General features: G+C 40.3%; 1 protein-coding gene across 2 annotated transcripts in view; it reads left to right on the plus strand.

Moving 5' to 3' along the window:
- The window catches only part of PSPC1 (paraspeckle component 1), a 94,144-nt gene that overhangs the window by 25,392 nt on the left and 50,944 nt on the right, over positions 1-17,808 (plus strand). For both annotated transcript variants that reach the window (XR_008596728.1, XM_054975033.1), the window contains exons 3-6: positions 564-659; positions 1,012-1,208; positions 1,900-1,984; positions 2,897-3,005. Coding sequence is in view for 1 of the 2 variants with exons in the window: in XM_054975033.1 (XP_054831008.1) it covers positions 564-659; positions 1,012-1,208; positions 1,900-1,984; positions 2,897-3,005 (487 nt within the window). In the remaining variant the exon portion in view is untranslated. The remainder of the gene's footprint in view (positions 1-563; positions 660-1,011; positions 1,209-1,899; positions 1,985-2,896; positions 3,006-17,808) is intronic.

Raw genomic sequence — 17,808 nt, forward strand, 5'->3', positions numbered from 1 at the left:
TTGCTTGGTATGCTAAGGGTCCCATATTCAATCTCTGTCATTTAAAAAGATTAGCAGTAGGTGAAGACCTCTGCCTGAGAACTTGGAGAGCCTCTACCAGGTTGAGAAGACAATACTGACCTTGATAGACCAAGAATCTGATTCAGTAACAGGCAGCTTCTTATGTTCTCAGTTTATCTGTTAAAGCTTTCTCCCCCCTCACTTTTTTCCTGCAAAGCAGAACTCAGTTTATCTAAAAACACAGTAAAACAGTAAGACAAAAAGATAATCTACTGCCACATCAAACCTTCCAGCCAGATATGTCAAATTGGGAAATTTTTTTACTGTTCATACTTCTGGAGGATAGGCTTCTATCCCCTTCTCAAGCTTGAGTAGCCAGGGGTTGGGCTGAGGAAGTGGGAAAGCTCTGCCTGTGGTAGAATGTTCTCTACCAACAAACAACCACTTAATAGGCAAATTCTGTTTATGTTGTGTGATCTAGTATTGCCATCTGTGTTATGTTGCAACTTGATTTTAGTAGATCCTGGCTAATCTGTTAAAATATGTGTGATCTACTTTTTTAGAACTCCTCGACCTGTTATTGTAGAACCTATGGAACAATTTGATGATGAAGATGGGCTACCTGAGAAATTAATGCAAAAGACTCAACAGTATCATAAGTAAGTTTATACATTCTTGTCAGAGAAAAGTATTACAGGGAGATAAACTGCTGGTGGGAGGAAAATTCTGCACTCACCTCTGCACTTTTTTTTAAATTTGGAAATTTACCACACCTCATCTCTTTCTTGATTATTGGAGCGGTTCTTTGTTTAAACATGTAGCTGTGGATCCAGGGCTCATTTGGCCTTGTTGGCTAGTGAAAATTAAATTCATTATTTTAGTATTAGAAATACATGAGGAAGCCTTGAAGAAATAATTCCTCTTTGTACAGGAATTTGTCAGTGATTAGTATTCTGCTGTTAGATTTCTGTGAGTGAAGCATGTTTACGTGAACTGTACTTCCCTTTATAGGGAAAGAGAGCAGCCACCACGTTTTGCCCAGCCTGGGACTTTTGAGTTTGAGTATGCTTCTCGGTGGAAGGCACTTGATGAAATGGAAAAGCAACAGCGGGAGCAAGTTGATAGAAACATCAGAGAAGCAAAAGAGAAACTAGAGGCAGAAATGGAAGCAGCTCGGCATGAACATCAGTTAATGTTGATGAGACAAGGTATTTCTGCATATTTGGCAATTCCTAACTCAAAGGCTGGAGTACTAGAAATCTTCTAGTGAATTTCCTTCATTGTGGCAGAATATCTAATTGCCCTCATACATTTTAAGGTATATCATTCAGATTTTTATGTGCTTTGAGAAGTTGAGCAAGTTTGGCAGGGGAAAATATGGAAACCTGACAAATTCCAGATAACGTTCACTATTTAACCTTTTACTATCCATAACATTTTGTAAAGACATGGTCACCCTTTTCTTTTAGGGAATTAAATGGGGAACTTTACATGAATTATAGCATTGATGTACTCATGTACTCTGAAACTAATTTACTTTGCTGAGAAAACTTGTTAGTTAGTTCTGTCTCATGACAGCTCTCATCCACTAAGTTTTAGTGTAGCATGTATAAATGATATGCGGTCAGAAATCTATTTTCACTATCCTCCTCCTCAAAAGATGTATTGTGCTGTTTCAGGAGATCAGGGAGGCAGTCAGCACATGAAGTGCATTAGGAAATCTCTTGATGTATAACTTCTAAGCAATAGGAAAAAATCTTAAACTAGTGGACAATATTTCAATACCATTTAAATATTTCAATACCATTTTTAGTGTGTATCCTTGTATCAAGCACCAGAGACATACAGCAATTTGTGTTACAAAGAAAGTTGACTAGCTGCTGTTTTGACTGTTGGCAGATCTTATGAGGCGTCAGGAAGAACTGAGACGTTTGGAAGAACTTCGAAATCAGGAGCTACAGAAACGAAAGCAAATACAATTGAGGTATTTTTTTCATATATAGGTTATGCTGGAGGGCAGTGGTTGAATTGTTAAACTAGCATTAGTCCAATGCAGTCTTATAAATGAATGAAAAAAGCTAGTGGCAACTTTCTATTTGATTTCAGTGAGGTTTCTCTTTTCTCCTCCATAAAAGAATGCTAGGATAGATGAACTGGTATTTATAACTGACATTGATGGTGGTATTGGATTCCATCAGTCTCTTCCACTGGTGCCTGCTCTGTTTCTTATTATAGTTTTAGTATTCAAAGTTCTTATTTCAGAATAGAGGGACTGTTGAGGTGTATATGAAATATTGGCCAGCTGATACCAAAAATAGTCCAAATCTGACATTTGAAGTAGAGAATAGTTGAGATAAATGGCTCCTTAAGACTGAATATTGTAGCTGTATGTTCATGAAAGTTGGACAGTGAAGAAAGCTGACAGGAAGAAAATTGATTCATTTGAGATGTGGTGCTGGAGGACAGGTTTGCAGATAGTATGAATGGCCAAAAAGACAAGTAAGTGGGCACCAGATCAAATCAAGTCTGAATTCTCCCTAGATGCTAAAATGACAGAACTGAGGCTATCGTACTTTTACATCATGAGAAGACAAGGTTCTCTGGAAAAGTCAATAATGCTAGGAAAATTGGAAGGCAGTAAGAAAAGAAGAAGACCTAAAACGAGATGGCTTGACTCCATCAAAGAAGCCACGTCCCCCAGTTTGCAGGATCTGAGCAAGTCTGTTAATGATAGGATGTTTTGGAGGTCTTTCATTCATAGGGCCGCCATAGGTTGGGGGTGACTTGACATGTTCATGAACGAGAAAGGTTTTTGGGGTGGGGTTTGGAGTATGGAAAAATAGTAAATTGTATTCTGTATATGGAAGGAAAATTGTATTCTATGTATAACTTTTAGACATGAAGAAGAGCATAGACGGCGTGAAGAAGAGATGCTTCGCCAGAGAGAACAGGAAGAACTGAGGAGACAGCAGGAGGGAGGATTTAAGCCAAATTTCATGGACAATGTAAGTAAATTTTTTCATAAATAACAGCACTTGACTCTTTTCCTTCACCTATAAGCATTGAATGAAGTTGAGGTCCTTTTTTCCAACTATACTTTCTCTCTTTGAAATTAATTTCTTGAAAAGTTACCACAGGAGTCATGGGATGAACTTGGCCTCATGAAATAATTTTCCATAATGCAGAAAATGTCTGTACGTCTTTAAACTAATAATAATACGTTTCTACTTTTCATATATCTAATTTTTGCCATCAGTGATGTGGATTCTAAATATTACTGCCAGTAGAAGTGCTTTAATTCTCGTTTGGAAGGCCTTTTGAGCTTTCAATTTCCAGTATAAAGCATGTAGTGTAGTCCTCCTGGAAATATGCTACATCAGAATCGGGGGGGGGGGGGGTGCTTACAATCCCTGTTTGAATGATTCCTCTCCTTTAAAAATAATAAACCTATCTGTGTTAAAGCTGCAGAGATGGAATTGTCTTGCTTGGAAGATGGAAATAATGCAGAAAGTAAAGAGAATTTTTGATTTCTCAGAAGTATAATCTCCAGATATAAATCTGAAACTGTTGGTGAGATTGTATTTGTCTCCAGAAAGGAAAGGAAGTGGTCTATGTTAGGGCTTGACAAACTTCAGGCAACAGGGCATCATGGCACCATACCTGAAATGTTCATCATGGTGCCTAATATTAGACAGTGCTTTTATCGTAGTAATCCTTGGTGGGAGGAACTGCAGTGCAGTCACATCCTCTGAACGTATTCACCAGATGGTCTGGAAGTCATGTGCCAGCCATTGCCAGAAGGAAGACAATCTACTCCTCCCAGGAGGGCAAGCAGAGAGGTGCCAAAACTGGGCAGGACACAGGTTTCAACAGGCAAGCCAAACATGGCAGGAGAAGTGTTGTAGCAGAAGCCTCCAGATGAAAAGGCCAATGATGCTTAGTTCCTGTGGAGTCCTCTTAGGTAGCTGCTGAAATTGGAGCAACTACAAGGGGAAAAACTAGGAACACTCTAACTCAGTGGAAGGGTATGATCCCCTGAATGTAGGCAACAGTCTTTGCCATAGCATTAATAAAATTATGAGAAAACCATAAGATTAGGTTTAGTAGTAGCAATAATATGAAAGTACATTAATTTAAATATGATGCCCTGAATGCTAAAAAGGGAACCTGGCTCCCAAATTTTTGGGCTGTCTCCTAGATCCAAAGAAAATTTATCAAGGTCTGGGCTATGTAGTTGCCCTTACGTGCTTTATCCTTTCAGGCAGGACATGGGTCTTATGCCTGCCTTCTGTATTGGAATAACTGCTACATGAGCAGCTGAGGAGGCCCTATAGTGTAAATGTCATTGCTTTGACTCTCCACTATCCCTTTTAAGACTTCTTTAGGAAGTCAGCTGAAAAGAAATAGCTGAACTTGCAGTATCCTCACAGTTCTCACTGATGGGTACTTTCTGCCCACCCAAAACCAATGATCTTTGAGCTGTTTTATTTGTCACTTCAGGCTGCACCATTCTTAGTGTGTTCCTGCCTATCTTTGTGTGGTGTATTGCTGCCTTTGGCTTGGTACTGCTGTGCCTTTGGGCTCGCATTTGTCCATGGAAGTCGATGTCAGTTGTGGTGCGTCATCATGCTGTCATATAATAACTTGTGAAAGATGGGCTGGAATTAAGTGTTAACTTAAGGAAAATCTTCGTCTCACCTCTTGCAAAATTTTAAATGTCATTATTATGTGATTTTTCTTGTCTTTATTTTGTTACATTCTAGGAGACCTGAGAAGTTATTAATATAACTTAGGGTTGATTCACATATGCTTGTGCATCACCTGATGATTTGCAGTGGGAGATGTGATGTTGCGTCTAAGACGAGAATGCCTGACCCGGGTGCCAGGCAAGCAGGCAGCTCACCGGTAGAGCAGGCGCAGGGAGTCCAGCAGTTCAGCTAAAGGGCAGAGCCAAAGAACCAGTCAGACAGGGAGGCAGACAAGACGGAGAGTCCAGGAGACATGCCGAGGTCAGAGTGCGATAAGTTCATCAGATACAGGAGCAGGCAGGAGGGAGAGTCCAGGAGACAGGCCGAGGTCAGAGTCCAATAAGTCAGTTCCAGGCAGGGCAAGGTACAAGGCAGGATCAGGTACAGAGCTACTGGCAGCAGTGAGTGGTGAGCGAAGTTGCTTCCACACTGGGTGTTGCCCAGCATCTGCCTTTTATCTGCCTAACTGGGTGCAGGTGTTGCCTCTTTCTCTGATAGCCTTGCCCTGTGCTGTGCTTGTAATTTTCTGTTGTTCCCACACAGCTGCCTTTGCCTTGTTCTTTCTCCTCTCAGCTGGTTCAGGTTTCTTCTTAGCTCTGTGGGAGTCTTCCTTCACAACAGCCTCCTCAGAGGTTCCTGGCTGCTCCTCCTGGGGTTCCTCTGGAGCTACAGTTGGCTCCAGAGTAGACCCTGCTGGCTCTTCCATCCTCCGAGGAGGACTCTGGGGTGAGTGGCAGGGGGTTGGCAGAGCGAGGCTGGTGCACATCAGGGTGAGGCTGACTCACGACATGTGAACTGCCTCGACTGAAATATATTGTGTTCAGGGTGATGTGATTTGTGCTAGTTGGTTCATACATGCCAGTTATCTGGTGTTAAAGTAAACAAGTGATGACTCTGATGGACTAAGAAGAAGAGGCATAGTGAGATGAAGTTTAAGAAGCTATATTATTCTTAAACCTCATTGATGGTAGAAAAGAATTAGGAAAGAGATGAGAAATGTAGATTTGATGCTAAGGGTTGTAAATGTTTTTAATGGGCTGTAATACTGAGTTACTATCATGTATCCATACAGGCTTAATGGATGCAGAGATTTTGAAATGTAGAAACACTTGTCCAATTTAGGAATTTAAATTGCTGAGTATAGATGGATTCACACTATGTAATTATTCCTAATTTAAACATTTTAAAACAGTTTTTGAACTGCCTGATATGTAGTCACAGTTACCTCATAACCTGAAGGCCCACACCTTAGCCTTTTAACTGTGAATTAAGGTCTGGAAGTTGGTGGTCTGTTTTATAGACTATAGCATTCAGATGAAGTAGAGATGAAGAAAATGAGGTAGTAGAATGGGAAACAAAAAAATATCATAGGCAAAATATTCACTTTGCCATTTTAACCACAGTTTGCTTTTAAAGGTATTTTGAGAAAGAAGGCTGTTCCAAAATGTTAAAGAGATTTAGGAAATTACACAGTGCTGGTAGCAGTGATTATAGTTACCTGAGGTTGGTGCGCTGCTACAAAAATATTTAATGGCTACATTTCAAAGAGCAGGTATGAAATAAAGTTCATGCTGTGAAATCTGATTTCATATGTGAATATTATATTCAAAACAATATGCACCAACTATAATTCCGCAATTCTTAAATATTTGGTGTTACAATTTTCTTATCAGCAGCTTGAATATTTGGATGGCATTTGCTTACAACTCTAGATTTTTAAAAGTGTATACAGAAACTAAAAACCTTGTAGTAGTTCCTTTTGCTGTAGGTATCAGGTCCTCAGCTCTTCTTCTGTATGGAATGCCCTGTTCACCCAGAAGCTTGCCATTTTCTCTCTTCAGAGGAAGATACGTGGTGTATACAGTGGGAGTTGCTTATGTACACAGAGCATTTTGTGGAACACTTTGGGATGGTGAAACTGTACTTGTAGGATCAAATTTGCACTTTAATTTGCCTTGCCATTTAGAAGGGCATATGCTGTAGGATACAAACTTTAATTTTGATTTGTCAGTATGATTGTCCTGCTCACATGAGGTTCATGATCAGTCTTATCCCTAATCTGTGTAATTTCTAATTTTTTCTTTTAAAAAGTTCAGGTGTTCTGATACCCACTTGCCTGTTCATCTGTGGAGATTTAAAACTGTCTCCAGCAAGCCCCTCACCCCATGAGAATAATGCTGTCTTATTTCTCCTTGTAACATCAGAATGCAAAATCTCACTTGTATAGTGTAGTGTCATGTGAGTGGCACGTGGTACTTGCATTTCTTTTTCCTCCTTGGAACTTAGCTTGAGTCTGAAAGAGAGCCCCATATTCAGTCCCAGAGTAGACTCTCCCCATGTAGCCTGAATTCTGGATCTCTGAAGAGAGAGTTCGCATATATTGAAAAATCAAGAGGAATAGGGAAGGGGAGGACGTAACAAGAGTACATTGCAACTGTAGTATAACTTCTACTATAATTATAGTTCTGTGTTTCTGGATATCAATATAGCTTGGGTTTGACTCGTTGCAAGCAAATACTTGTCCGTTTGTTTTGACAGTGACATATAAAATGCTGACTAAGTGGCATTTCCTTGAATCTGGTAGCTGATCCCTGATGGCAAACTAGCCTAGGATTTCATTTATTGCTCTGATCCACAGGTTATACTTCTACCTGCAGAATCTGTTTTGTTAAGCTCTTTTCTGTATATACTTGTAAGTAACTTTCAATATATGTTTTGCTTTGTTCCTTTTAAAGGTTTGAAATAAGTCAGTTTGTAATTACCATTTGGTAATTTCACTATTTGGTTTTTAAAGATACAAATGGTAAGTATATACCTGTTTGGAAATTTTGAAGCTTCCTTGTTTAGGTTATCTTTATAGTCTGCTTTTTGTGGGTCACCAAACTTATACATGTTTTTGGAAATATACAGTATTGATTATTAATCAAATTGCCTGTAATGAGGGGAAATGCTTTTTGTTGATGACCATATTGAATCCCTGTAGATACTTGGACCACAATGTATATATTTGGTATGGTCCCCTTAATGGTAGTGGGAATGTCCTTATTTGAGTGACTGAATTAAGGATTGTAATGCTAATGATGTAAGGCACAATCCAGAAATGTCCTTAATTTTAACAGCAAATGAATTGTAATATTTTCCAAAGACTGCTAAAACTCCTCTGGTTTAAAAAATAAATAGTTCAAGGGTTGGATGCAAGACTATTAGTATAATGACTTTTTAAAGGATTTGTCCTTATTTAGCAGCTTTTCCACCAGAATGCCGGCTGCTTTATATTCTTAACTTGCAGCAGCTTTGTGGAGTCTGACTGGTAACTGTGTACCGGAGTGGGTGGGGCACTAATAAAATATTCTAGATCTTCAACTGTCCAATACGCCTGAAAATTTCCTAACCTTACTGAGATCAATTCCCTCCCCCTGTAATTATTTGTAAATTACAGCGTGTACTCTAAATAGTAGAGAGTCCAGTAGCACCTTTAAGACAATTTTATTGTAGCATAAGCTTTTGAGAGCCACAGCTCTCTTTATCAGATGCACGTGTACTCTGATACTGATGGGGTCATTTAACCTCTTTCCATTGCAAGGGAAACTTAAATTAGCATATAAAGTGAAATTGGCAATGTTACATTTTCTCACTGTCTTTCTGAATATTTCTCTCTCTGGTCTTTGCTGCTTTATTCTTTTATTGCAGAAGGGGAACTATCTAATTAAGCCCACCCCACCCCCACCCCCCGCAGGTGGTCACTGCAGTCTCTAAGTTTTTTTGTTTCTATAACTAATTTTGAGATCTGTTTAACCCCTCATATCAAGTTATTAAAGTACCTTTTTTGCCCAGAGTAATAGTTGGACTCTGTCTTTGAAAAGTAAAAACTGCTAGTAAAACAAAATTATCCGTTAGCTAACTACATGATATTTTTTTCCCTCCCTGACATGAAATGCAAGAATTTCATAGGTTGATACAATTACTTACTTTTAATAGAGGGGCATCTATTCTGAAAATAAAGAATTCTGTACAGATGAATACGTAGGTATATTCCTGTTGAAATCAATTTTTTTTCTTAATTGTTTTAAATATGTTAAGCCATAGATCAGCTAATGCATGCTAGAAGTTGCATCTTTCCCAAACACTGGTATTCTCAAACATTGGTATTCTCTATTAAGTCTCCCCCCCTACCCCCCACTGCTTGTTTGGACATGTCATTTCTGTATCTCAAATCTTTTTTTTTTTTTTAACATGGCATTTGCAACTCCGATTTCTGCAGTTTTCTTCTAGATCCTAAATTAATGGTTCATCTGTACCTCACGTGCCAACAGCAAGGTCTTCAGTTGATGAATTCTGTGCTTCTGGTACCTCTCACCTGCTTTTGTACCTTCAGCATCAGTATTGCGGAATTCTCTAAAACTGATATGGTAACGCTAAAAGTTTTAATTTGAGATGTGAGCCAATTAATATAATGTTAGTTGATTCATGAGTGAGTTTTAATTGGTTAAGCCATTGGTTCTCAAACTTTCTGAACTTTTAAACTTGCTCAGCTCTTTTGGAATCACCACTGCAGTGCTGCAAGCTATCTGTTGCACAGATCTCATAGCAATAGCCTCAGCTCTGCCATTGGATCCCAGAAACGGATCACGACACCCGGTCATGTAGGTTGCTAGGCCAGGAAGGAAGAAGAGGAACAGGATGAGCTGGGAGAGGAGGCTATGGGAAGGTCAGTAGCAAATTCAGGTTGTGCTTCTTCATATGTAGAATTGCCCAGATATACAACCTGTTGTTCAGAGAAGCCGCATACTTATATTTATTTAGTTCATTTATACTCCACCTTTCTCTCCAATGGGAGCCTAAGATGGCTTACATGATTCTCCCTTATTTTATCCTCACAACAACCCTGCCAGGTATGTTAGGATGAGAGTGTGTGACTGGCCCAAGATGACTCCATGAGCTTCTGTGGCAGAGTGGGGATTCGAACCTGGTTGTCCCAGAGTCTAGTCTGACACTGGCTCAGTGTTAAACTAAATGTTAAACATGGAGGAGAAATGATGAAAACGTGTAGTGCTGCTGACTGATGTGAGATTCCTGTGCTTTCTGCTGAGTACAGAGAAGGTAGCAAGTAGGTCCCAAAAACTACAGCAAGTTTAGAAATAGATCCCAAAAGCTTGAGAGCTGCTGGTCTGTGTCATCCTCTCTTGCCCTGCTAAGAGTGAGCTAAATCTTTGGGAATGAATGGGGCTGCAGAAGGAAGGAGGGAATATGGTAGTTCCACCTACTCTTCACCTTTTACTATTATGGATAGACAGGAGATCTAGAGTCACTGCCTCCCAGCTGAGCATTTTGAGTTTCATATCCAGGTACTACAGTTATTACTCACTCTGGGTGCAAGCCAAATGGGAACTGTTGAATTGACAGATTAAAATATTTTAATGTGCATATTAAGAAAATACTAGTTTTGAAGGAAAAAATATTATTTCATTTTCAGATGGTTGTATTCATGTGCTACAGCAGGCAAACATTTTAAGAGGCATTCCTTCCTATGCAGGAGAGAAAGAAGAGAGAATATTTCTTTTAAGACAATGACTGTAAACACTGGCATCCTTGATTAATCAAATGTTCATTTAATTGATCTTACAAATCAATTGAATGTTGGTGCCCTTAATTCTTTTTAATAATTAAGTCAAAGTTTTATGCCTTAGTTAAGTTTCATACAGTGGAGCCTTGTCATCCAAGTGGTGTAAATGTTACCACTTTAAGAGCTTGATATAAATTATGGGATTATTGTTTTGAGAGAATGGGGAAAATGGGAATAATTCATTTGACAGCATTGCTTTTGGGAACTAAATAGGCTTTCTTTCTCCATACCTATTTAAAATGAACAATACGTATGTTCATATGTGTAGTAAATGAAAGTTAATTTAAAAATTAAGAAAGGCCTCATTAAGATGGTATTACAGAAAGGTACAATATTTTTGCCTTGGTATTACTTGAATTTTCTCGTTTGCTCATGTCTTTGAATACTTCTAAATGATAGTTTTTTGTGATACATGGAGAATTTAGGCAAGGCCTTAATCTCTTTCCAGCTGCCCTCATCCTCATCAAAATAGAGCTGAAATATGTGCCACCATCAGCATTATTAATGTAAGACAGGAAGAAAAACTGATCTGTTAGTATCTGTTAAATGTCACTGTTACATACTGTTATATATTCCTGGCTGTGTATCCATTTTGATGCTTCTCACCTGCTCTTAATTCCTTTTAATTTCAAACTGGATAGCATGCCTCAAAGCAGCTGGCTTGTGTGTTGGAAAGTTACTGGAACAGCACGCAGACTATATTAAATCATATGGGCTGCTTTATTGCAGTTGCCAGGGACAGTGGCATAGGCTTGTAAAACAGAGCCAATATAGACAGGTAATTTCTCAGACCTATAAGTCTTTTCACAGAGTTTCTAAAGCTGATGCAAAAAGGTACACTCTCCTATGCTTATGAGGGTGGGTAGAAGAGGAAAGAAATGCAATGAAGGGGGACTGCTTAGGCCAGGAGTCTGCAATCTGGTGCCTACCAAGTTAAAAAAATGGGTGGAGCTTTTGCCAAGTGTTATGTATGCAAGAAAATACTTTTACAAGAATACATTCATTTTAAAAGACACCCTTTTAAACCACATCTGCCTGAAATGTTGAAGGGTTACTATTAGAGTTATACATAATCTCACTCCTTGACATTTTCTGCTTGGCTCTGCCTCCTGTAGCAGCCATTTGGTGGTTGTGCCCACTCCCCTGTGTTAGATTTCAAAACCTGCTTGCAGGCTAGAAAAATTTTGGGCTCTCTGGCTTTTAAGCAGATACTGATTTTTCTTTTGGGATTTTGATCAGAGGCTTATTTTAGCCAGCATGACAAACCAAGACAGTGGCTATGAGAAATCAGACTGGCCAGTCTCTTTATGGATGTACAGTTATCAAGCCTCAATATTTTGTTTCCATAGTGACAGTTTATATTCTTTGCTCTGCTTTGACAGGTACAGAACACAAAGTGATACCTCCACAAGGAGACCTGGTTCAACATTAAATCATTCTTAATCAAGAGGGTGGCTATTTAACCGAGAAATTGCTTTTGAATGAATCTCCCCCCCCCCCCCATATGTCTTCTCCTTGTCTGAATATTCGGGTAGGGTAGGAACAAAACATGACAGTAAGGGGTGGGACAGTAATTCTTGATACTGTGAGGAGGGAATTAGCATGATGGTTTATTGAGAGGAGGCAAGTTAATTACCTTGAGTATATTTGGAGCAATTTTAACCCTGGCAGATGGAGCTGGAGGGAATTGCCTGTGATAAATGTTGAAACTTTCTCCAGATATCCCACAGGCATAGTTGAGAAAATATTTTTCTCTCTTTTCTCTTGGATCAAGTGTTATGGATGTACTAATAATGAAAGTAAGGGAGAAAAATAGGATCTTTTGGTGTCCAATTTTTGTGCCATTATTGCTCTGTTCATGCTAACATTAAAAAAGCCTGCTGGATTGGACCAGTGGTCCCATCTAGTCCAGCATCCTGTTTCACACAGTTGTCAGGCATAGATGTTCATTAGATCGTCAGAATGGCACTGTGTGTGTGTGTGTGTGTGTGAGAGAGAGAGAGAGAGACTGAATCCTATCAGAATGCCTACAATATTTTTGATGTTCTCAATATCTCAATACAAGTTGAACATCCTGTATCTGCAGAAATGGGTGATGCATTTACATACATTGTAACTCTGTGTGCTTCATTGACTGGTAGCTGTGACCACATTTTAGTCTAAAATAGACTGTAGAAATGTTGTGTATTAAAGTATTTAGCTTTCTTTGCAAAGTATTTGCATTGTGGTATCTTAATTTTACTCAAAATATTTGTAAACTGCCTCTCTGCAGTAATTACTGGAGGTGTTTCATGGCACTAAAAACAGCTCATATAACAAACCAAACAAACAAACCAAGAAAAAGTTTGGTTCCTTGAATTACGCTTTTTTCCCATTCCTATAGCACTTTGACTTCAGGAATTTCATTATGTAGATCAATATGGAAGCCTTTCACAATTTTTGACTCAACATGCTTTTCAATATATAAATACTATGTAATAAGTGTTCTGGTACTTAAAGAAGAGAAAGTGATACTGTATGCTTTGTGTATTGATGATGGAGAAGTGCTTCATACATGATGCATTTCCTATGCGGATGTTTCACATGATGCATTTATCTGATCATTGTAGAAATAGTTAAAACACTACTTGAACCTTTTTTCCCATTCTGTGTATATATGCAGCGTAATATTTACTCCAGTGAACCCAGAGTGGTTTACACCCTGTACAGGGTGTACAGGGAATTGGCACGTGTAAGGAAACTTCTGCCCTTTTTGCTAAGCTGTGTAGCTTTAAAGCCATGAAGAACAGATCTCCACAGGATAATTAAAAAGAGGAACTAAAGTTATTTTTAAGTTATAAGACCCTTCAATTCAGGTTGTCCCTGACGGCTGTGATTGTTCTAAATGTTCTGCTACATAAAAAGGTAATTATAGGACTGTCAGTTAATTGCTTAAAATGTTAGTGTTCTATGAGTAAATGTGTTTGAATACCTGATAGATGCTACTTTTTGAAGAAATTTTACAGGTAAGCACTGTTAACAGTTAAAACAGTTTGATGTAGATACTTTTGGGGTATCATTAACTAAAAGCATGTACCAGTGTTTGAGAGAGCTAAATATGTGTCCTAGCTGTTCCATCCAGTTGCTTAATTCCACTGAATTGTAGAAGGAAATCTGAAACTAGTTTTTTAAAGCCACACTGTAGGGATGCACACAGGAAAAAAATCAGTAAATTTGGGATTGATAATACAGAGAAAATTCAGCCATTGTTTCCTGTGGGAAACTCAATTTGGGTTGCCTGGGGGTGGGTGTCATGTTTTGACTGAATTTCACAAAATTTTCAGGGGACCTACTCCTAATGGTCCTCTAACAACCTCCAAGTTTCATAAAGATTGGACCCCGGGGGCCATTTTATGGCCCCCCCCCCCCCGTGCCACCAGCTACCTCCACTCTCGATTCCCTATGGGGGAAACTATCTGTGGGCTATCCAGGGGGATGGGGGTGGCATTATGCATGCAAAATCCACCAAATTTTCAGGGCACCTACTCTTGACTGTCCTCTAAAGACCCCCTCCCCCAGGTTTCAGGGAGATTGGACACTGGGTTCCAATTCTGTGAGGCTCTGAACAAGGTGCCTCCAGCCACTCCATTTGTTCCTATTGTGGGAAGAAACTCAAAGCTGACTCCCACTGCAGAAACACATGGACCAAGGCTGCCATAGCCGGAGGCACACTCCCAAATACAAGCTCCACACCACACAGTCCAACAGAACCAAACTGAGCCCCCCCCCCCCCAGTGATGAGAACATTTACGAGTTCTTTTCCAAGTGCGCCTGCGCAGTGGACAAGGGTACCACAGCCAAGGCATGCTCCCAAATGCAAGCTAATCCCTGGGGAAGCCCAAGAAAACCAAACTGATGTCCCCTCCAAAACCCCAGCACCCCCTGAGCAGGCTGACGAGTCACTCTCCATTGTTCCCTATGAGGACCAGTATTATACCAGAGAATCACTCAAACCAAACTGAAGCAAGCAACACTGTTGCAACTTAGCCCAACAGAACCAGTGTCATTCACAGCAGTCAGGCACTGGGTTCACCACCGAACAGAACCAAACAGTACCCAGCCACAAGCACAAGACAATGGCAATCATTAAGTACAGTTGCATAAGATTGATCCCAATTCCCACCCAGTGGCCTCAGGCTGAAACTGACAATGAGGTGCTTGAGAAGCCCAAGTCATTCTCTCTGCAGCAGCCTATATCATCATCTCTCTCCCACCCTGCAATGAAAGTTAACATTAGAACAACACATTACATACAGTATATTATGCAACAGCAGTCTGTAGCTTTTGGGTATTTCTCTGGGTTTCCCTCTGTGACATACGGTGTGTCATTCTCTGCTTTCTATAACATCTCTCTCTGACTCTTCCCATCCCAGTGGCAAGAGACCAATATTTCTGGGGCCTCTTTTCTCAGTTATCTGCAGAAATTCGTGCTAACATGGGCTAGTGGTTTTGCGGTGTGTGTGTTTGGGGGTGGTGGTGTCCAAATTGCAGTGTGCATTTATTGTGCCAACTGAATCAATTGTCCTGCTGGTTTTCTGTCTAACTTTTAAGTCTTGAGAAGAGCATTTCCCCCTACTTCATAGACTCTCAGAGGAAGCAGGCCACAAGGTGGGCTCACCTCATTCATTCTGGAAGTCCAAAGTTTGGAAATTGAAGAGCAGTATGTAGACCTTCAGGAAGGCCAACTGCTCAACTCTCCAGGGGAGCAAGCGAGCTGACAATGTTGCCCACATGGGAAAAGACGTGCTTGCTCTCTGCTCATTGGAGAACATGAGAGGAGATTCTGAGCCTTAAGAGAGGTCTGGCCAGACCATCTCCTTCTTGGCCTAATAGCTCAGATTGGTGGAAAGCAACTCACAGGGCTGTGCAAGGTAGCCCTTGACTATTTCCTCTGCCAATCCTGGTTTATGTCTCACGTTCCCAGAGGGGCTGAGGGCTCACCGGATAATCTCCATGTCCATGGACATCCCACCACTGGCTGTGGGGGGAACCTGTAGAGAAGGGATGGGAGGGGGACCAGCAGAGCTCAGTCCCTTCCCCATCCCAGTTGCTAGCGGGAGACCCGTCTTGGCCTGCTTATGCTGCACTCCCACAGAGAGGGCATCTTGTGCTGGTGAGGGGTTTGGCCCGCTTGGCAAAAGTTCCCTTGAAGTGTGGGTCACACATAGTCACCAACATTACAGGATCTTGCTTGGTCTCCTAAGGTAAGAATCTGAATATGCTACAAATTGCATAAAACACATTCTAAACCTTCTAGGAAGGGTTTATTACATTTATTATGAATTTAGGCAAGAATGTGTAGTTGGGAAGATCATAGTGAAAGCATTCTATTGTTTTAATACATTTGGCCTTTTGCATGTTTTGACATTTGTGTTTCATAGTAATTACACTAAAGCCAGACTCATCCTTGATCAGTTTCTAATTTATGCTTCATTTCTGCTACTCTGATTCTCTAAGGTGAGTGAAACAAATAGTCTTTCTCTTGAGAAGGTAACACAAAACCTGGTGCTCCTGTATAAGCTTACCTGGAGAGTGAAGGGGGGAAGGGCTCTTTAAAGAATGTATGGGTAAGATGAACTTGCCTAAGTTGGTTGTACAGTTACTCATTATTAAATGTGTATCAAAAATGTATATCAGTGGATATTAAGGATTACTAATGATTACATAACATTTCATTTAATTGTCTGTTCTTGTTTGACAAGCAGTACACCCTTAGGGGTTAATACCTCTTGCTGTTTTGAGTTGCCAAAATCTTGTAGTATAATATGGTATTGATTGATTTAATATGGTATTGATTCTTTTAAGTCAGAAAAGAATCTGAGGGACTATTTTAACATCCATTAAAATTTTCAAGAAACTGAAATCTCTTCTGCTCTTAATATCGGTCACTCATATTGTAGGTTAAATGCTTCAAGTGACGTAGTAATTCCCTTTTCATTTGAAAACAATTTTAAAGGGATTAATGCGTATCATTTTTTGTACTATATACTTTGTAAATGTCAATTGAAATGTTGTAGGGTGACTGTTTTCTGAATTCTCATGTTGTACTTGACAAACCCACCTTGTGCACAATGAGTATTTGAATATAGCCCTCTGTTTCAAGATTTGAGAGTTACTTGCTGTTTAGAAACAAACTAAAGATTTATCATGCTGCTTAGTAATCAACCTGCCACATGATGGTTTATGTTACAGAAAAAATATTTAGCACCCGGCTATATCATGAAAAATAGATGTGAGCTGATGTAGGATAGTGGTTAGCTATGTGAACTGGGAATTCCCTGGATCAGATTTTACTTGGACCAGTAATTCTGTGACTTTTGAGTCATTTGGATAATCTTTGCTTATCTTACAAGATGATCATTATGAATTGCTCATATAATGTACAAGAAACTATTAGAGTACTTAAATGCTTTATTTAAATGCTAGATACGTTACTCTAGTGACAGTTTAGTCCTTTGCAAGCATTTCTTTTTTGTTTTCATTAGTTAATCTCTCCAGGCTTCCTTTAGTGTTCATTGAGGTTAACTTTGATACAGGCATAATAATGAATTATAGTCAGGAGTTGTGGAGGAATTCCCGCTTGAAGGTAGGTACTGGGGGGAAAGAACATACGATGTCATAGCCTATTCTCCTATGGTCCTGAGTGGGGAAGTTGTAACCAGTGGTAGTTCATCCTCCTCTTGCGCAGGGTCGGATGATCCTTGCGATCCTAGAAGGGGGAGGGGCTCCCCAGACGCGTCAGTTTTTTCCGGCCCTGCTCTGCAGGAACATGGACCTTTTTGTTCCTCGGAGCAGCGATCCTTCACAGAAGACTTAACACAGGGAATTGAAAGGCGTGAGGCTCATTGGGGAAAATGAAGGATGTGGTCCTTCCCCACCTCCAATTCAGCATGCAGGAACGGCAAGGGCTGCATAGATGAGCTGCAGAGCTGATGTTCCTAGTCAGCTAGGACCCGGCTGCTGCTGAGGCTACTGGGAACGCATGGGGGAAAGCCGCGGCAGCTGCGGAATCAGAAAGTGCCTGCAAGGCTGAGAAGCGGCGACTGCCTCTACAAATGCGCCCAGGCAGTGAGTAGCAAAATGCACTCCCGCGAAAAGAGAAGGGGGGGGTGATCTTGGTTAAATGGGCAAAATGGGTCTTTTCCCCATAATAGAGGGCTCCTTGTTTCTGGGCCTACAGCTTGAATGCCCTGTAATGTTCGCCCCCTTTCACTTTAGTTTTTCAGGGAGGAAGTCTTTTCCTGGAGGGAATGGCATCAAAGGCAGGCCCATCAGAGCCCAAGGTGAATGAGACTATGCTCAGTGGTATGGAGTCCACAAGCTCTCAAATGTCCACTCCATCTGCCCTGGGGGACAGGCAGGATAACCAGGACCCTGATCTCTCTGGCCAAGAGGCTA

This window comes from Eublepharis macularius, chromosome 3 (genome assembly GCF_028583425.1).
Source record: "Eublepharis macularius isolate TG4126 chromosome 3, MPM_Emac_v1.0, whole genome shotgun sequence".
Classification (NCBI taxonomy): Eukaryota; Metazoa; Chordata; class Lepidosauria; order Squamata; family Eublepharidae; genus Eublepharis; species Eublepharis macularius.